Source organism: Zalophus californianus, chromosome 2, assembly GCF_009762305.2.
Source record: "Zalophus californianus isolate mZalCal1 chromosome 2, mZalCal1.pri.v2, whole genome shotgun sequence".
Lineage (NCBI taxonomy): Eukaryota > Metazoa > Chordata > Mammalia > Carnivora > Otariidae > Zalophus > Zalophus californianus.
This window is the reverse complement of record NC_045596.1, coordinates 199,580,988-199,598,209: the sequence shown is the minus strand read 5'-3', so window position 1 is coordinate 199,598,209 and position 17,222 is coordinate 199,580,988. Positions and strand designations below refer to the sequence as shown.

At 40.2% G+C, this 17,222-nt stretch overlaps 1 protein-coding gene across 1 annotated transcript in view; it reads right to left on the bottom strand.

The window, feature by feature from the left end:
• CSMD1 (CUB and Sushi multiple domains 1) overlaps nt 1-17,222 on the bottom strand; it is a 2,028,797-nt gene that overhangs the window by 690,499 nt on the left and 1,321,076 nt on the right. The window contains exon 7 of the mRNA XM_027598604.2: nt 1,381-1,458. Coding sequence (XP_027454405.2) covers nt 1,381-1,458 — 78 coding nt within the window. The remainder of the gene's footprint in view (nt 1-1,380; nt 1,459-17,222) is intronic.

Genomic DNA, 17,222 nt, shown 5'->3' with positions numbered 1-17,222 from the left:
ATTGAGATCCCAACCCCTGGTGTGATGGTGCTTGGAGGTGGACCTTTGGAAGGTAAGTAGGTCATGAGCTGGAGCCCTCATGATGGGATTAGTGCCCTTATAAAAAGAGACAGGACATGCTCTCTTTGTTATGATAGCCTGAAAGATCTAAGACACGCCCTGTATTTGACACCTACATCCTAGGAGCCTGTGTCTACTTCTCTGTCTTTTTCAAGTGCCAGGGAATAGGGTCATCACACAGTCAGTGGACCATTGTTACATAAACAATGAGTAGGACACCATAGAATAGGGACATTGAGAAAGCAGAGGTAGGTCAACGTACAAAGTGATTTTTAAAAGATGTATATTGTTGTTTATTGTTATTTATTAGTTTTTGTGGAATATTTGTCATGGATAAAACTTCCTGCAGAAGCCCAATATCATAAGAATAAAAATAGAGTTGGTTGAGCTGCAGGAGCAACAGATGTCCACCCTGAGCTTCCGCTTCTACTAAATGCTGGGCGGTAGAAAAGAGATAAAATGCATGGATCCCAAACCCTGCATAAAGAGCCCCAAGAGAGCAGGTAAGTAGGGACACTAAAAGAAATCACCAGGAAAGAACAGAAAAGACAAGCTGACAGCTTGAACATCTTAAAAATACCATGGTGCATGGGAAAGGATGACCCCGGAAAAACACCCACCTGGGTACAGGCTGATGGAGCTTGCTGGTCTTCATTTAGTGGGACAAGCAAAACCACAGTGAACTGTGATAAAGTAAATGCTGTAACAAAGGCAGGGACATGGCACCAGGGAAACAAAACCAGGGAAGAGCTAACTGCTTGGGAGAGTCTGCGAAGTCTTCAAAGGCGTCGGGGGGGAGGCTCCAAGCATTGCTTAGGGGTTCTGCATTCAGTGGAAGGAGAGAGAACACTTCTGGTAGTGAAGCTATTTTATTCTTCAGACCAGTTCTTCAGAACATTTTAATAGGAAAATGATAAGACCAGACATCTATATCCCACACATCAATCCATCGGTGTGTGTGGTATATACAGGAATGACGAGGGAAACTGGGATCAAAACATCTGACAGGGGAACACTTACTTATAGGAGAAATAGGAAGGTCCAGCCTCACAGTGACCGAGGAGGACACAGCATGAAGATCAATTTGAGATACATTTAGGAGATTCATTTAGGAGACTGTCAACATGACGTTCCTCCCCAACATGGGAAAGCCAGTGCATATTCTTTCTTTCAGAAAATACTTTTAGAGGTAGAAAAGTAGCAAGAGATGAAGTGAGAAAAGCAGTTTATAGAATTACTTCTCCAGAACCCATCCATTCTCTCCTCTGTGTCCCCCCAACTGACATATCAATCCTCATATAAAAAGAAAGAAAGACTTACAGACAGAGTTTTTATGGCTACTGTCCTTGCTGGGCATCATCTTGACTCCTCTGGACTTCAGTTCAATTGCCTTTTTCACTGAAAGAAACCAAATAAAGCCATTAGTAGGTAAGACTCAAAGAGATACCATAAAATAGTGCTTTATCCTCATAGGATTTACAGTCACGACTGCTTGCCTACTAAGCTCTGGAAAATGGGACACGTTCTAAGAGGTTAATAATGCAAAGAAAATGAAGTATAAAAGCTTGTGAATAATTAATGCAAGGCCATCAAACAGCAAGATCATATCTTGTAACAGCAGTGTCAGAAGCTAGAAATAATATGTGATACAGTTTAGCTTCTCCATCTGAACTTATTCACCACTAGCAATGGCAAATCTAGAAATCATGATCATTCCAAGTACTCAGGGGGATTGCTCTCTCAATGTATGTGTAGTGACTATAGAGCTTTCTAAATTTGCTACATTCAGGATAATTTTTAGAAATATTCAATAAAATGTTAAATAAAAGAATGCCTATCCTTCCAGATGCTTATTACCTATAGACAGCATTAAAAAAAAAAGCATATATGAGATTAGTTTCCAAAGTCATAGTTCTCAGGCTTAAATTTAAGTAATTTAATTATTATCTGCCCTATATGAGACATTTAAAGAAGTTCCACTTTTCTGGCCATTTATGGAATAAAAAAGTGAGGAGGCATTTATAGGAAGAAACTAGAAAATAATATTTTAATTTAAACATTTAATGTTTTAAATATTAAAATTGTATTATTGTAATTTACATTAAAATACTTTAATAATATTTATATTAAATAGATTTAATATTTGATTTAAACAGTTATGATTTACATAAATGAGCCTGGACCTAGAGTAGCTGAAAGCACACAGACCTGATTTCGAATCTTTGCTAACAACTTGGTAGCTATGTGGTCTGGATAAGTTACTTAACGCAGAGTATCTGTAAAGTGGCTATGGTGGTTAATTTTATGTGTCAGCTTGACTGGGTTACGGGGTGTCCAGATACTTGAAACAGTATTCTGGGAGCTTCTGTGGGAGTGTTTTTTAAATGTGATTAACATTTTGATCAACTGGGGCACCTGGGTGGCTCAGTCACTTAAGCGTCCGACTCTTGATTTCAGCTCAGACCATGATCACAGGGTCATGAGACTGAGCCCCACATTGGGCTCCACGCTCAGCACGGAGTCTGCTTGGAATTCTCTCTCTCCTACTGTCCCTCCTCCCATTCTAAATAAATAAATCAATGAATAAATAAATAAATAATCTTAAAAATTTACTCAACTGAGAAAGCAAATTGCTCTCCCTAATGTGGGTGGGCCATATCTAATCAGTAGAAGGCCAGAATAGAAAAAAATGCTGACATTCTCCTGAATAGGAAAGAATTCTTCCAGCTTGCCTGCGTACATATTGGGATATTAGTTTCTTTCTTTTTTTTTTTTTTTCTGCTTTAAAATTAAAACTGAACCATCAGATCTTCCTGGGTCCTGAGCCTGCCAGCCTTTGGACTGGGACTACAGCTCCTAGGTTCTTCTCTAGCTGACCCACTCACTCTGTGGATCTTGGGACTTCTCAGCTTCCATAATTGTGAGAGCTGGTATTTATAAAAAATCATACACATCCTATTGGTTCTGATTCTCTTGAGAGCCCTAATACAGTGGGCATGCTGATCTCAAAAGCAGAGGCACAAACACTGTGTTGGAAGGTTTAGATGTTCAGGGTAGTGGACGACTGTGAACACAGTAGACTCAGTCCATGATGGTGTTTGCTATTACTTTCCTATCTCTGTGGTCACATGTTTGCCCTCACTGTGGCCCCAGGAATTGTCCTCTGGGATTGTCCTTCCGCGGCTGATGTCACTGAACCTCTGTTCTCTCTCCACTCCGCCACCATCTGGCCACTGGATTTTCTGACCCTCTGGCTATCAGTTCTGTGCAGCTCTGCTTCTCAGCGTCCCACATCCCACTTCTCACCTCGCTCTTCACCAGGACGTTGGCTAACAGCTTACATTTTGGGAAGCCTCTTCAAACACTATGGGTTTTAATTCTCCCACAACTCAGGTATGTCTTATGCAGATCTTTACTCATATTAGGAAACCAGGAAACCAAGGCTCACAGATTTGTTGAAAGTGCACAGGGGGTAAGATGTGTGACTTGGATACAGATCTCACTCAGAACCCAAGACCCTTTTTGTGCTCTGCCAGCTCGAGTGTGGAGGGCACAAAGTTAGAGACACCCTAACAGGAAGGAAGCTGAACAATGAAGACAGCCTTGCACCTGGCCTTCGAAATCACCTGAGTGTCACCAAAGTTGAAGGAAAAGCGTAGTCTATGGATACTTTTACTTTTTTTCCTTTCTGAGATAGAATAAAAGCTGATTCTCCCTCATTTCCCACCTTCCCCTTAAAAAGCAAGATTTTACATTTGAGGAAAGAGGCAATCCCCCGATGTTGGCATTGACAACACCTTTCCAGGTGGAAGGCACCTTTGGAAATACCTCCCCAGAGGACAGAATCACAGGAAGTTGCTTTGGAAGGAATGGGGAGTGCTGGCCACTGAGCAGATTTAGGATTTGGGATTTGGGAGTGGCCAAGACAAAGCTGCCATCAGATGGGTAAAGTGAGGGGTGGCGGCTTTCACCAAGGCTGAGATGCACAACAACCACAGGTAGGATATAGTGGCAGGGTATCTGGACATTTAGCATCTGGCCACTAGGGCAATGAGAATGAGGCAAGGTCAGCTCTGGTGGTGATCCTTGATGGGCTATCTATAGGCTGCTGGGACAGTAGACATGGGGAGTGGGGTACAGGAGGACTGATGAGTACTCCTGTGATGGGGACGCACCAGCCTGAGATCCTGTGGGATGTTGTGTGACCCAGTGTGTGGCAGAAAAGGGGAGGCACTCGGGAGGAACTGACACTGGATGTCCACCAGCCAAGAGAAAAGAGGACTCCTGTCAGATATGATTGTAGGTAGGTACAGTCACTATTGACCTTTACTTTGGAACCAATTCATCACCATTATACCAACACAATGGCAAGTTGGTACTATTTCTACCTAAAGGACTCTTGAATCATTTTTTTCAAAATGTTCCTATTCCCATGATCTCTTTTCGATGATCCTACATGTTTACTGGGATATGGAGATTGCAAGCCTTCCCCTCTTGGCATAATCCAAAGGGGTCTGGCCTTGAACTTTGAATCCTACCCCACTCACATGATCATGTAACCTGATAAATCACTTAAATATCATAAACTCAGTTGTTGAAACTTTTCAATGAGCGTGAGTCCCTTTTCTGTGAATTTCACAAGGTGAGTAGGGGGGCCGGGGAAAGGAAAGTAGTTTATAGACTTTGAAGAGCTATTCCTAACAGTGTGGATGAGAAATGAGGAAATTAGCCCACCATATTTATGTGGCTCAAGCAGGTCATTACGGCCAATGCCCTAGTCAGACCATGGGACTCCTGATGGTGCAGCCATTCCTGGTGGACGTGGAATGTGCCACAAAGATGCCCCTTCATGAAAGGACTGGCCAGGGGGTAGTGTCTGCTGTCAATCTCTTGCAGGGAATTCTTAGCTCCAGACAGCCACCCCCCACCCACTGCAGTCATACTTCCCGGGACAGACCACACTAAAGACTAATGCACAAGAATGTATACAAGTCCAGAAGGAGAGTGACAACTGCAAGCACGCTGTGCCTCCCTGAGGCTGTTTAGGACCTCCAGGAAGCCCAGGATTGCTGTTTTCTCCTCCTTCCAAGGATGCTAATCCCAAAGGGTATCCCCCACTGAGCATCCTGCTCCCTAACCTCCAACTGTCCAGGGGAGAACCAAAGGTAGGCATCAGGAGTCAGTCTTCTCCCTGCTCCCTCCTCATCTGCCCTTTTCCTCATCCTTAGCTCTGTGGGATGGGAAAACAAGGTGTAGCCCTGCTCTTACCACGGTGCTGTTGGCTGCAGTGATCTGGTCTGCCAGACTCCCTGGAACGATGTCTCAATTTGAACTGGTGAATGCCTTTGTGTGTGTCACCCATCATAACCACTCACTGTCTTGTGCTGAAATAACTTTGTCTTTAAGTTACTCAGGAGAGAGGAGATGAATGCACAATAAATAATGAACAGAAGGATCAATGGGAAATAATAAAGACAATAAAACTAAAGCAAATATCACCCAAAATAAACAGAACAAAGAGGACTCAATGTACTCAGTAAATAAAGAGAAATAAAAAGAATAGCTTTCAGGGTATCTAAATATACAGGACAGATCTGGGAGTCTGATAAATTCTGGAATTTCTCAAATAAGTATATGTAGTTGTGTGAAGCTAAATCCACCAAGGGCTTTTTTTTTCCCCCCCCAATAAGATGGTGATGCGTTGCTGAAGACCGTCTGCTGCACTCAGTCCTGATTTGTTTCAAATCACTGGGTCTTCTGATTACACAGCACTGGTTCTTGGCAACACTGTCAAGAAATGCACACTGACTTGTGCATCCTCCAAGGCTCCCTCCCCTCATGGTCCCCTCTTCCCCTCCATCCAGGGTCCTCCTACTCCTCCCCCAGCTCCCCACAGACCTGGACCCTCACCAGGAAAGATGCAGGAGGTGAGGGAGAGAGTAGGGCAGGAAGATGGGGGCTTCTCCAGAAGGATGACTCACCCAGGACAAACCCTGCCAAAAGCCTGAGGTTGTCTGTGGATAAAAGTGTTTAGCCCATTCATTTTCAAGTCTTAGAATGAATCATTAAATCACATTTCCTGATTGATAACAATACTAATTCTTGGGTCAACCGTAGATGTATGGAATCAGAAACTCCGGAGCTAGACCTGGTCTTCAACTTCCATATTTTTAGCACAGCTACTCAGTTTTGCTTTTTTATTTTTTATTTTGTTTTCCTTCCTCTTCGTTAGTTTATTTTTGGGGGGAAGAGGCAGCTGGATAAATGCTAACATTAGAGTCTGAGACTCACTGGTCTATCTTGCTTCAGAACGTTTCTCAGTAATTCAGATTCTATGGCCTCAAATAGATATCATCAGTCCCTCCTTTCTTATAAGGACATTTAAGAACGTGAAAAATTCTAGGGACAATATTTGCAGATTAAGGGTAGAAAAGATTGAAAAAGAGCAACAGCAAGGATATGTTATTTTGTTTCATTTGTTCGCCCTTTTTGTTTTCTCTTTCACTATAATCTCTCAGTGTTAGGTTAAACCTCACTTCAGGTAGTTTGGAAATTGGAGAGAACCACCACCATATTGAAATGACAATGGTTTTTCATAACCATGTTTAAAGTGGCAATAAGGTGGTACTGTTCCTACATAATGCAACTGCTCTCTCTGTCCTTTCCAAAGGGAACATCCTTCCCATCCCGTGTCCATGACTGAGTCCTAATCAAGCTCAGTCCTGTATGCTTCCCAGGTTCCCTTCCCCTGTCCCCAGCAGGGGAAATCACGGAGGTTCTCATGCTTATTAGACCTGTATTAGGAAGTCAAGGCTTATCTTCTATGACTGATATCCATGGAGCTTCCTGTACCAGTGTCTAAAACAGTGCTTTACCTGTAATGGAGAGCTCAGATCACTTCAAATAAGTAAAAGAAATGCAAAATTGTTTCACACAAAATTAATTTACTAAATACAGGATCAGACACTATTGAGAAATCTCACAAATCACAGAAGAAATTGTTTCATACATACACATCAACTACGGACACATCTGAAGAACTCAAGGTTTGCAATTAAAAATATAAACCCTCTTTATTGCACTTATTATTGACTTGGGATTATCATAATTTCATTAATTTTATTAATTTAATATAAAAGTATATATAATATATATAGGTGTATAAAACACTTAAGTATATAACATGTATACAAATCAAACTATTTGAGTTTCTTATTGTCAGAAATATTCTTGTTCTGTTGGTTTTGAAATTATTTAATCAATAGGTTTCAATAGGTTTTTATTAAATTTGATAAGTAAGCAATTCTATCCTATAAGCTATTAATCTTCTGTATCTATGTTGTCTTTTTATATTGTCCCCTTAGTAAATATGATTTATTTCAAATTTCATTTTTTATGTCAATTTTTCTTGAATTGGTAGGAACAGAATTCTTTAAAAAATTGTTTTGGTTCATGGGTTGTTTGGAACATTTTTTTGTTTAGAAAAACTAAACTTGGATTATCTCAGGGTTTTGTCAATCTTTTTGAAGAGAAAAATGAATGTTTTGAAAATAATTTATCTTGAGAAATTCTAGTGGCTTGCCTGATTTTATTGTAAATCTCACTTTTTCCCCTAAGAACGTTTATACCCTATTTTTTTTAGAAATGCTTTCAAAATATTCAATTGTTTCATTAATAGATGTAATCACCTAGCACCCCCAGCCAAATTATTTAACATTTCTTCATTAGATTTCATTGTCTTTTATAATGAGCGCTCAAAATTCAAACCACTTTAAACACGTATTAAAAAATTATTTATTTATATTTTATTTTATTTTATTTTAAAGATTTTATTTATTTATTTGACAGAGAGAGACACACAGAGAGATGGAACACAAGCAGGGGGAGTGGGAGAGGGAGAAGCAGGCTTCCCGCAGAGCAGGGAGACCAATGGGGGGCTTGATCCCAGGACCCCGGGATCATGACCTGAGCTGAAGGCAGACACTTAACCAACTGAACCACCCAAGTGCCCCTAAAAAAATTTTAAACTACAAAGCAAAATGCTTCCAAAGTTAAAAAACCTAAGAATCACTAAAAATCTAAGTATTGACTCAATTTCCTATTGTTGGTTAATTATTAATGTATGGTTTGTGTGGACACTGATAAACATCAGTGTAACCATATACTCTAATTATGGCTGTTATAATGGAGGATGGAGCCATTCTCCTGTCTAAAACCAGAATCTCCACAACCACACTAGAGTCAGCATCAGAAAACACGGTACCATAATTTTTCCTCCTTTTGCATAATCTTTTTTTTTTCTTTTCTGCTGGATCAATTACATTGCCATGCAAACATGTTGTTTCGCTTTGCTTCACATCCTTATAGACCGAACAAAACAAAGGAGCAACAAGAAAGTAAGTATGCAAACAGACTGAAGAGTTCAATGGTCCACATTCCCCTATAGAGGCCATGGTCCCTGTTCTGTCCTTTCCTGGGGAGCAGGGAGAAGAAAGTCCTCAAATGAACTGTTATATTGATAGAGTAGCCTCCCCACCCCCCTTACCTGTGGGAATAGTTCTGAGATCCCAGGGGATACCTGAAATGGTGGATAGCACAGAACCCTATCCAATCTATGATTTGTCCTACATGCACACACCAATAATAAAATGTAATTTGTAAATTAGGTGCTGGAAGAGCTTAACAAGAATAACTAATAATCCAATAGAATAGTGATACCAATATAAAGTTACGTGAATGTGTTCTTTCTCTCTCTCAAGGCATCTTATTGTTCTGTACTCACCCCTCCTGTGACAAGGTGGCATGATAAAATGCCTGGGTCCAGAGATCAAGGGACACTAATGATGTAGGGGCTGTGACCTAGGCTGCTGGTGATGTTTGAGGGTTCCTGAGGAGGAGGAGCCTCTGTTCCCCCCCCCCCCGCTCCGCTCAGCTCCCCAGGGGACAGAGACCAGAAAGCCAGGCTCCAGAGAAGGGGGACTGCTGTGTCCCCTCCCATACTCTCTGGAATCTGAAATCAGCCCTGAACAAGGTGAGCTGTATGTTCCCTGTCCCTAAATCTTTTGGTGATTTCCACTAGCACTCCCCCACTGTCATGGTGATAAGAGTCAGCTCCTGCAGCACACGGGGCTCCCTCATCCCCCAGAGCACACACTCTCTGGCTGTCCTCCCCAACCTACTGGCCACTCCTTGTCCCCAGGCTTCCTGGCTTATTGTCTTGGACTTAAACTTTCCCTGTAACTCCCCTGACCACATGTCTAACAGAGATATTGAAGCCATGGACTAAAATATCATTACTGTAATGTTATTATTACCGAGTAATAATTTTTAAAATCAATACGCATTTGACACTGTGCAAAGTGCTGTATATGCATCCTATTTTATCCCACCGCAATGTTTTAAGACTTACGCCATGATTATAATCTTTTCCAGCAAAATATCGAGTCACAATGAGGTTAAATAATGTATCCTAGGTTACGCAGCTTGAGCGAAGCTATTATTGGTGTTGATACTTGATTCTAGAGCTGATGCTACCTCCTTTATAAATTATACCACTTACTTTAACCATACTTCACAATTCAAATTTTTCTTTTTATAAACATTTTGTTATTATATCATAAGATGTAATACTTAAATATTTGTATATTAGTAGACATGTATTTTTTTAAAGATTTTTGTTTATTTATTTGTCAGAGAGAGCATGAGCACAAGCTGGGGGAAGGTCAGAGGGAAAGGTATAGGCTGACTCCCCGCCGAGCAAGGAGCCCAATGTAGGGCTCCATCCCAGGGCCCTGGGATCATGACCTGAGCCAAAGGCAGATGCCTGACCAACTAAGCTACCCAGGCTTCCCTAGACATGTCTTCTTATAACATTAAATTTTCCAAAATCAGAATGTGATTTGGTCTTTAAGTAATTACTGAAGAAATCTTTTAATGAGCTTGTATGTTAGTTGCTTAAACTTCAATGTCTGTTAATATCAATCCTATTATAACAAAAGATATGCACAGAATCACACACACACATTAGTTTTCCTTTCCCAGAGAATGTTTTTATGATTGAGTAGTATGTGGACATGTTAGAAAATTTGGGAAAACCTAAAAATTTAGGTTTTTATCAGAAACCTAAAAATTATCAGAAAGAAAACAAAAGTGACTGAAAAAATATCACCTAAAGATGACCACTGTTTTTACTTTTTATGTATTTATTTCCAACCCTATTTATGTGCATTGCATATGTAAGTTAGTAGGGGTATAGAGGTAAAGACACACATATGATATTAACAGAATACAAATAACCCTGTAAATGCATTTTAATCTGCTTTTATGACTGCTTTCAGCATTTTTCCTTGTCATTACATAGTTTATTTTTTAACTCAGATTTACTGAGGTCACTGAATAGTTTTGAAAAAAAATGTTTTCCATATATTTAGTTCCTTTATGATCAGACATTAGCTTTTTCTCACTTCTTACAATTGTATATAACACCTACACCTTTTGACCATATCAGCAAGCTCTGACCACTTTCATGGAATAAATTGCTAGAATTAATATTCTTTAATCAAGGCTCTTAATCTATAGTATTAAACCGATTTTTAGAAAAACCGTACCAGTTTATTTCAGCAGTTTATTTAAGAATATCTTGACTATAACACCTTTGCCAATGTTGAATTTTAGCATAAAAAAGAAAATGTTTACTAACTTGGCAGTTGAAAATGCTATCCATTTTACATGCATTTAAATTAATGAAGCTGCTCATTTATTTGTTCTTTGAGATAAATCTTACTATCATTATCTCATGTTCCATGCATTACTTTATGGGGAGTTTGTTACTACTATATATAATATATATATTATATATATAAAATATATATTATGTATATATATACATACTACTATATATACTACTACATATATAGTATATATATATACTATAATTATGTATATACTATATATATACACATATCATACAAATATATAAATATATATATATATAAAAATCTAGAAATAATTGTTGTCCTTTCTATATTCGATTATTTTGCCAGTAGCTCTCCTTATAAGTTTGCCCATACCTAGACACTCCTACATTTTCTCTTAGATTTTTTGATGTCCTTGGACACGGACACTAACACCCAAGTTTTAGGAACTGCCTACTCAAATTTCATTGTTATTGTTCTTGGCTTTCATCAGCCAGGATCCTTTCTTTGTTGGAGAAATCATCTTTTCTAAGGTTGGTGTTGTAAGTGATCTTTTGCACCTGAAAAATCTGAGCTATTTATTCACTGTACTTTACAATGTTCAAAGACTGATTATTGACATGTTTTCTTGGTTGGCTATCAGAATATCTTAGTCTAATGTCACTTAACAGTACTATTAAATTGGAAGAGAAATCTTTCCTATGTGAAGTTATATTATTGCACCAATGATCATGTCTAGGGAGTCCAAGGATACAAGAGTGGAGAAGGAAGGCATACCAATTGGAGAGATTCTGGAGAAAGGGAGAAGATGAAGAAGAAGGAGAAGAAGAATGATGAAAAAAGTAGAAGAAGAAGAAGAAGAAGAAGGACGAAGAAGAAGAATAAGATGAAGACGGAGACGAAGACGAAGACAAAGAAGAAGAAGAAGAAGAAGAAGAAGAAGAAGAAGAAGAAGAAGAAGAAGAAGAAGAAGAAGAAGAAGAAGAAGAAGAAGAAGAAGAAGGACAAAGAAGAATGACGACGACGACGATGACGACGACGACGACGACGACGACGACGACGAAGAAGAAGAAGAAGAAGAAGAAGAAGAAGAAGAAGAAGAAGTGACATCATGTGCCCCAGAAACAGCTTTTCTCACTTCACCATCTTCCATGTGTTAAGATGTAGAACTTATCCAGAGGGTTATTATAAGCAGAATTATTTCAGAAAATCCACACTTTCCAATAAAGATTTTGTATCATTTTCCCTTAACACACTCCTCGTGTCTGTATTTTACCTCATGGAAAGACTCTCTACTGCCATGTCCCCAGCTCTCCCAGCTGGGCTACAAGAAGCCACCTTGCTGAGTAGCACATACCACCACTTTGTGAAATGTCCCATTCATCAGGATGTCAGACTGTCCTAAGAAGTCCAGGGCTCTGAGCTTCAGTCTCACTTTGGAAATTTTCTGAAATCCTGAGCCAAATCCTCATCTTTTTTCTCATCAAATAAATGGAGGTCTTGAATTTCCAGAAGCCTGACTCTCTAGTTCCTTATTCTAGTTCTAGGCACACAATGCAAATGGTGCTTACTTCAGAGCACAGTCCCGGCCTTCCCTCTACCGTTTATTATAAGGTGGACTTCTGTGTCTTCTTCTGAAACGTAAGGGCGATGGTGCATCTCTTGAAAGAGTAGTACTAGGAGTGAACAACCTGCCCTAGTTAAAGCGGAAAGCATGCTGCTGGGCTGAGTGGTTGGGGAAAGTTAAACAGGTGTGGACTTTGTTCAAGTAGAATACATTCCTGGTGCTGGGCCTACTGCTGTGGTCCAAATGTCTTTGCCCCTCCCCCATTCATATGTTGAAGCCCTAACACCCAATGTGATGGTGTTGGGAGGGGAGGCATTCAGTAGGTGATTAGGGAATGAAATTAGTTCCTTGTTCAAGAGGTCAGAGAGATCCCTTGTCCCCTTTTTTGATCTGTGAGCCAGAAAATGTACCCTCACCAGAAACTGCATCTTGGACTTAGCCTCCAGAACTGTGAGGAATAAATATTTGTTGGCTATAAGCCCCCGAAGACTGTGGTAATTTGTTATAACAGCCTGGACAGACAAAGACATATACCTAAGGCATTTCCAGGTTTACATTTGTCTAATCCATGATTCTTTTAATAGGGAAGCCCTCATACTTAGACAACATTGATTTTGGAGTTCAATGTGAGATCTAATCATCCTTCTGAAACTTGTTATTGCTGTCACCTTGACAGGTTAAGATGTCTACACACCTTAGGTTCCTCTTCTGTTTAATAAAGATGAAGTCTCCTGCCTCATGGAGTTGTGAGAGTCAAGGAGATAACAAACACAAGCCCCTGGATGTGATGTGTTATTGTGTCTCCTTTCCTTAGCTTATTCCCTTAAATTCACCACTGACAGGAAGCTGAGGAGGAAACTGTAAACACCCTGTATAGTCTCCAAGGAATTAGAACCAGGTCTTGTCATCTTAATTTCTAGCAGAGAAATTGGTATGTGTATAATCATTTAAAAAAAACTAATAATAAGTAAATAATAAAACAACCTAGTAAAGAAAACCCAGTTATTTCTAGATTAAGAAATATATTTTAATAACAAACTCCCCATAAGTTTATATATATATATATATATTTATACACACCATGAGATAATAATAGTAAAATAATCTTAAAGAATAAATGAATAAGCACATTGATTGTTTTAAATGCAAACAAGGGGCACCTGGCTGGTACATTCGGTTAAACATACAACTCTTGGTTTTGGCTCAGGTCGTGATCTCAGGGTCATGAGATCAAGCCCTGCCTGGGAGTCTGCTTGGAATTCTCTCTCTCTCCCTCTGCCTCTGCCCCTCCCGCTCATGCTCTCTCTCTCTCTGTCTCTCTAAAATAAATAAATAAATAAAACTTTAAAAAAATAAATGCAAATAAAGATGAGATAGCATTTTTAACTACCAAGTCAGTAAACATTTTTTTTTATGTGCTAAAACTCCATGTTGGCCAAGGTGCTACAGTCAAGATATTCTTACATACAACTGGTGAGGTGGACAAAGTGAAGCTTTTCTAAAAAACAATTTATTGCTGTGGGTGCAGAGTCTTGACCAAAGAATCCTAATTCTGACTATTTATAGAAGAAAGTGGGTAGAGGGAAGGAGGGAACCTGCTGGAACATCTCTCCAACAACTCCTGGTACTCTGCCCCCCTCTTCTGTTTGGAAGATTGGTAGAAGGTGTTTACTACATGAAGCTCAATATAAACTATTTGCATAAGGTCCTCAGTATGTACATGTGCCCTTTCAGAATACGTGAGCACAGTTAAGGATAAATTCCTTGATAACCATTTCTTCCCCGCAACCATAGACTATTCAGTGCCTCTAACCAGTGCACAGCATTCAGCAGGTGCTGAAACTCTTGAAGCCCAGATGGCATTTCTCAGCAGGAGCGCGCTCACGGTACCTGTGGCCCAGTCTTTATTCTTCCCCACAAAGAATAGGAACATATCTCTTTCCCATGACCCATGGGGAAGCTCAAAGGATTCCTAGTGGTAGGCATGCACACTGAGTGCTGGGGGCCTGGTTTCATGGGGCAGAGATGTAAAGCCTTCAGACGCAGGCTCGGTTCACAGCATCCCACCTGAGGGGGGCATCCGGCAGCCGAGCCTTTTGAATAACACGAAGATGAGCTGCACTGAAAGCCACGATTTCTTTCTCTAGTCTCTGCACAATTCTCCAACACACACTTCTCATTGGAACTCCAAAGCCCCGTGGTGTTTCTGCCCCTCGGGCCAGGGATGAGTGTGCATATGGGTGCAGGAGTATAGATCTTCCCTCATGAAGATGAGCAGGTACTGATTGGACAACCTCTCTACTTAGCTTTTGATAGTCGGCCCTGGCCAGTGATTTACCAGGATTATACCACAAAACGCCAGAAAGTTTGTCAGTTTGGCTTCAGCTATTGAGAATAAGACAACCTCCAGTATTCTAGTGCATGGCAGGAGAGAGAAATCTATTTCTAGATTTTTTTCTTTATGAATTCTAATGGTGTTATCTGCTTAAAATAGTTTCCTCCTTCTTTACTTTTACCTTCATTTTTCTTATTTGTAAGTACTATCATTTTGCTGTTTTCCCCCCAGTGCTTTGAGAAAGCCTCATTAATTTCATTAAATGGTATATTAAATCAAATTTAATGTGGTGATGAAAAGGGACAGAATTGTAAAATCTTTACTTGGGAGTAATAAAGATTCTCTCTGAATGAGCCATCCTAAGCCACTTTTGAGTAATTAATCACAGGGCATTTTTTGAGAGATGCTGTATGAAGGAAACAACAGAGCATGAAGAACCCCATGTAGCAGTGGGCACTGTCTGATGAATAAACACTGATAAATATAAATGCCGCACTCACATAGACACCTTCCTCTTCCCTTCAACCCCTACCATCACCGAAACCCACAAAAGCCAATTTAAGGGGGGGGGGGCGGATTTAGTGTATATTGTACATGTAGGGATTAGTCAAAAGCTTAAACAAACACCTATTGTAAGTGATGGAAAAGCAAATATTTTCAATTTGGGGAGGCAAATATTTGAAGGCAAAAATAAATTTAAATATAACGGCATCAGAGTTCCATAAAAGTTCAGATGAACCTGAAAGTGGATTTAGCAGTTTGAAGCCAAGATAGCTGAGGAGTCGACATACTGCTGAAATCACTTCTCTTGCCTAAATCTAAGACAGTATCTGCCCTAACCTAAGATCTAAAGCCACTCCTACGGGGCGCCTGGGTGGCTCAGTCCTTAAGCATCTGCCTTTGGCTCAAGTCATGATCCCGGGGTCCTGGGATCGAGCCCCGCATCGGGCTCCCTGCTTCGCGGGAAGTCTGCTTCTCCCTCTCCCACTCCCCCTGCTTGTGTTCCCTCTCTCGCTGTCTCTCTCTCTGTCAAATAAATAAATAAAATCTTTTAAAAAAATAAATGAAACCATTCCTGCATGAAAAAAAAAACAACAACTCTGCTCTCTTATTTTTGACCTTTTGTCTGATCTTCATACCTTCTTACCTCCTGCCAATATACCCCCAAATTTTGCCATTAATAACTCAATTCAGGAAAAAAAAAACACAGTGGGCAAATTCCCTATGAGTATAAATATTCAACTGAGGCACGAAAAACATATGTTGTAGCACAGGCTTCTGTAAGCTCCCCTGGGGTAGCTTTTTCCTGGACTCGAGGTTATGAACTAAAGGTCTTTTAGGTTAGGTTTTCTAACTAGATCATTATGCAAAATAAATTTTTTAACTTTAGTTTGTGTTCTGAAAAGTGGAAGAAAAATCTTCCATAGATGAGATGTGACAGACTAGAGAGAGCAAGGTTGTGTAGGAAAAATGACATGGTTTGGGTGTGGCAAGGTTGATATGCCTATTCCTAGATATGGAGCCAAGAATTTGGTTACCTAAGACTGAGGCAGGGGACCAACTTGGGGGGTACTTATCAGCCTCCAGACTCTACTGAAAAGAGATGAGATAAACCATAGTAACTGTTCTCAAGGAGCAATGCACATGGTGGAGTTCACCAGGACTGTTCCAGGACCCTATTAGATCAGTGCTGTTTCCACATTCATACTGAGATATTTGCCTGTTTCACTGTGTACAAAAGCAGAGGTAGCTGACTAAAACTGCTGTGCCTCAGCATGAATCAAGACAGTGGCACCAAAAAGCCCTCATAACCACCGTGTTCCCCATGACACTTCAGTTCACTTAAGAATGCCAAGGATGAAGCAAAGAAAATAATTAATTTCACTAAATCTCAACCCTTCAGTGCATGTCCTTTTAATGTGCTGCTTGGTGAAATGGGAAGTACTTATTAAGGACTTCTGCTGCATGACAAAATATGATACTTGTCTTGAGGAGAAATACTTGCTCAGTTCTTCAATTTCGGAGATGCACTGTCTGCTTTTCCATGGAACACCACTTTTACTTGAAAGAAAGATTAACAGACTATGTTGAGTGTACTAGTTGTGGCTGCTTCATAATAAATTACCACAAACTCCATGCCTTAGACCAGCTACGGTAGATTGGCTCACAGTTCTGTTGGTCTGAAATCCAGGTGCACCTCATCTGGGGTCTCTGACACTCAAAGGAGGAGATCCAGCTGACTTCTCACGCAGGGGCCCTTGGGAGAACCTTCTTCCAGGTTCAGTCGGGTTGCTGGTGAAATCAAGATGCTGTGGTTATTGGACTCAGGTCCCCATCTCATTGTTGAGTAGGGATTCCTAATGGTCACCCACTATTCTCTGTCATGTGGCCCCATCCACCTTCAATGCAATGGAGAATCATCCTCATGTTGAATCTCTCACATACACCAACCCTTGTCCTAGGAAGGACCCCTGGGAAGGGTTCATGTGAGGAAGGGAGTGAATGTCCCTTTTTTGAAGCCAGCTGTGCCATAAAGTATAACCTAATCAGAGGAGGGAAAAAACAT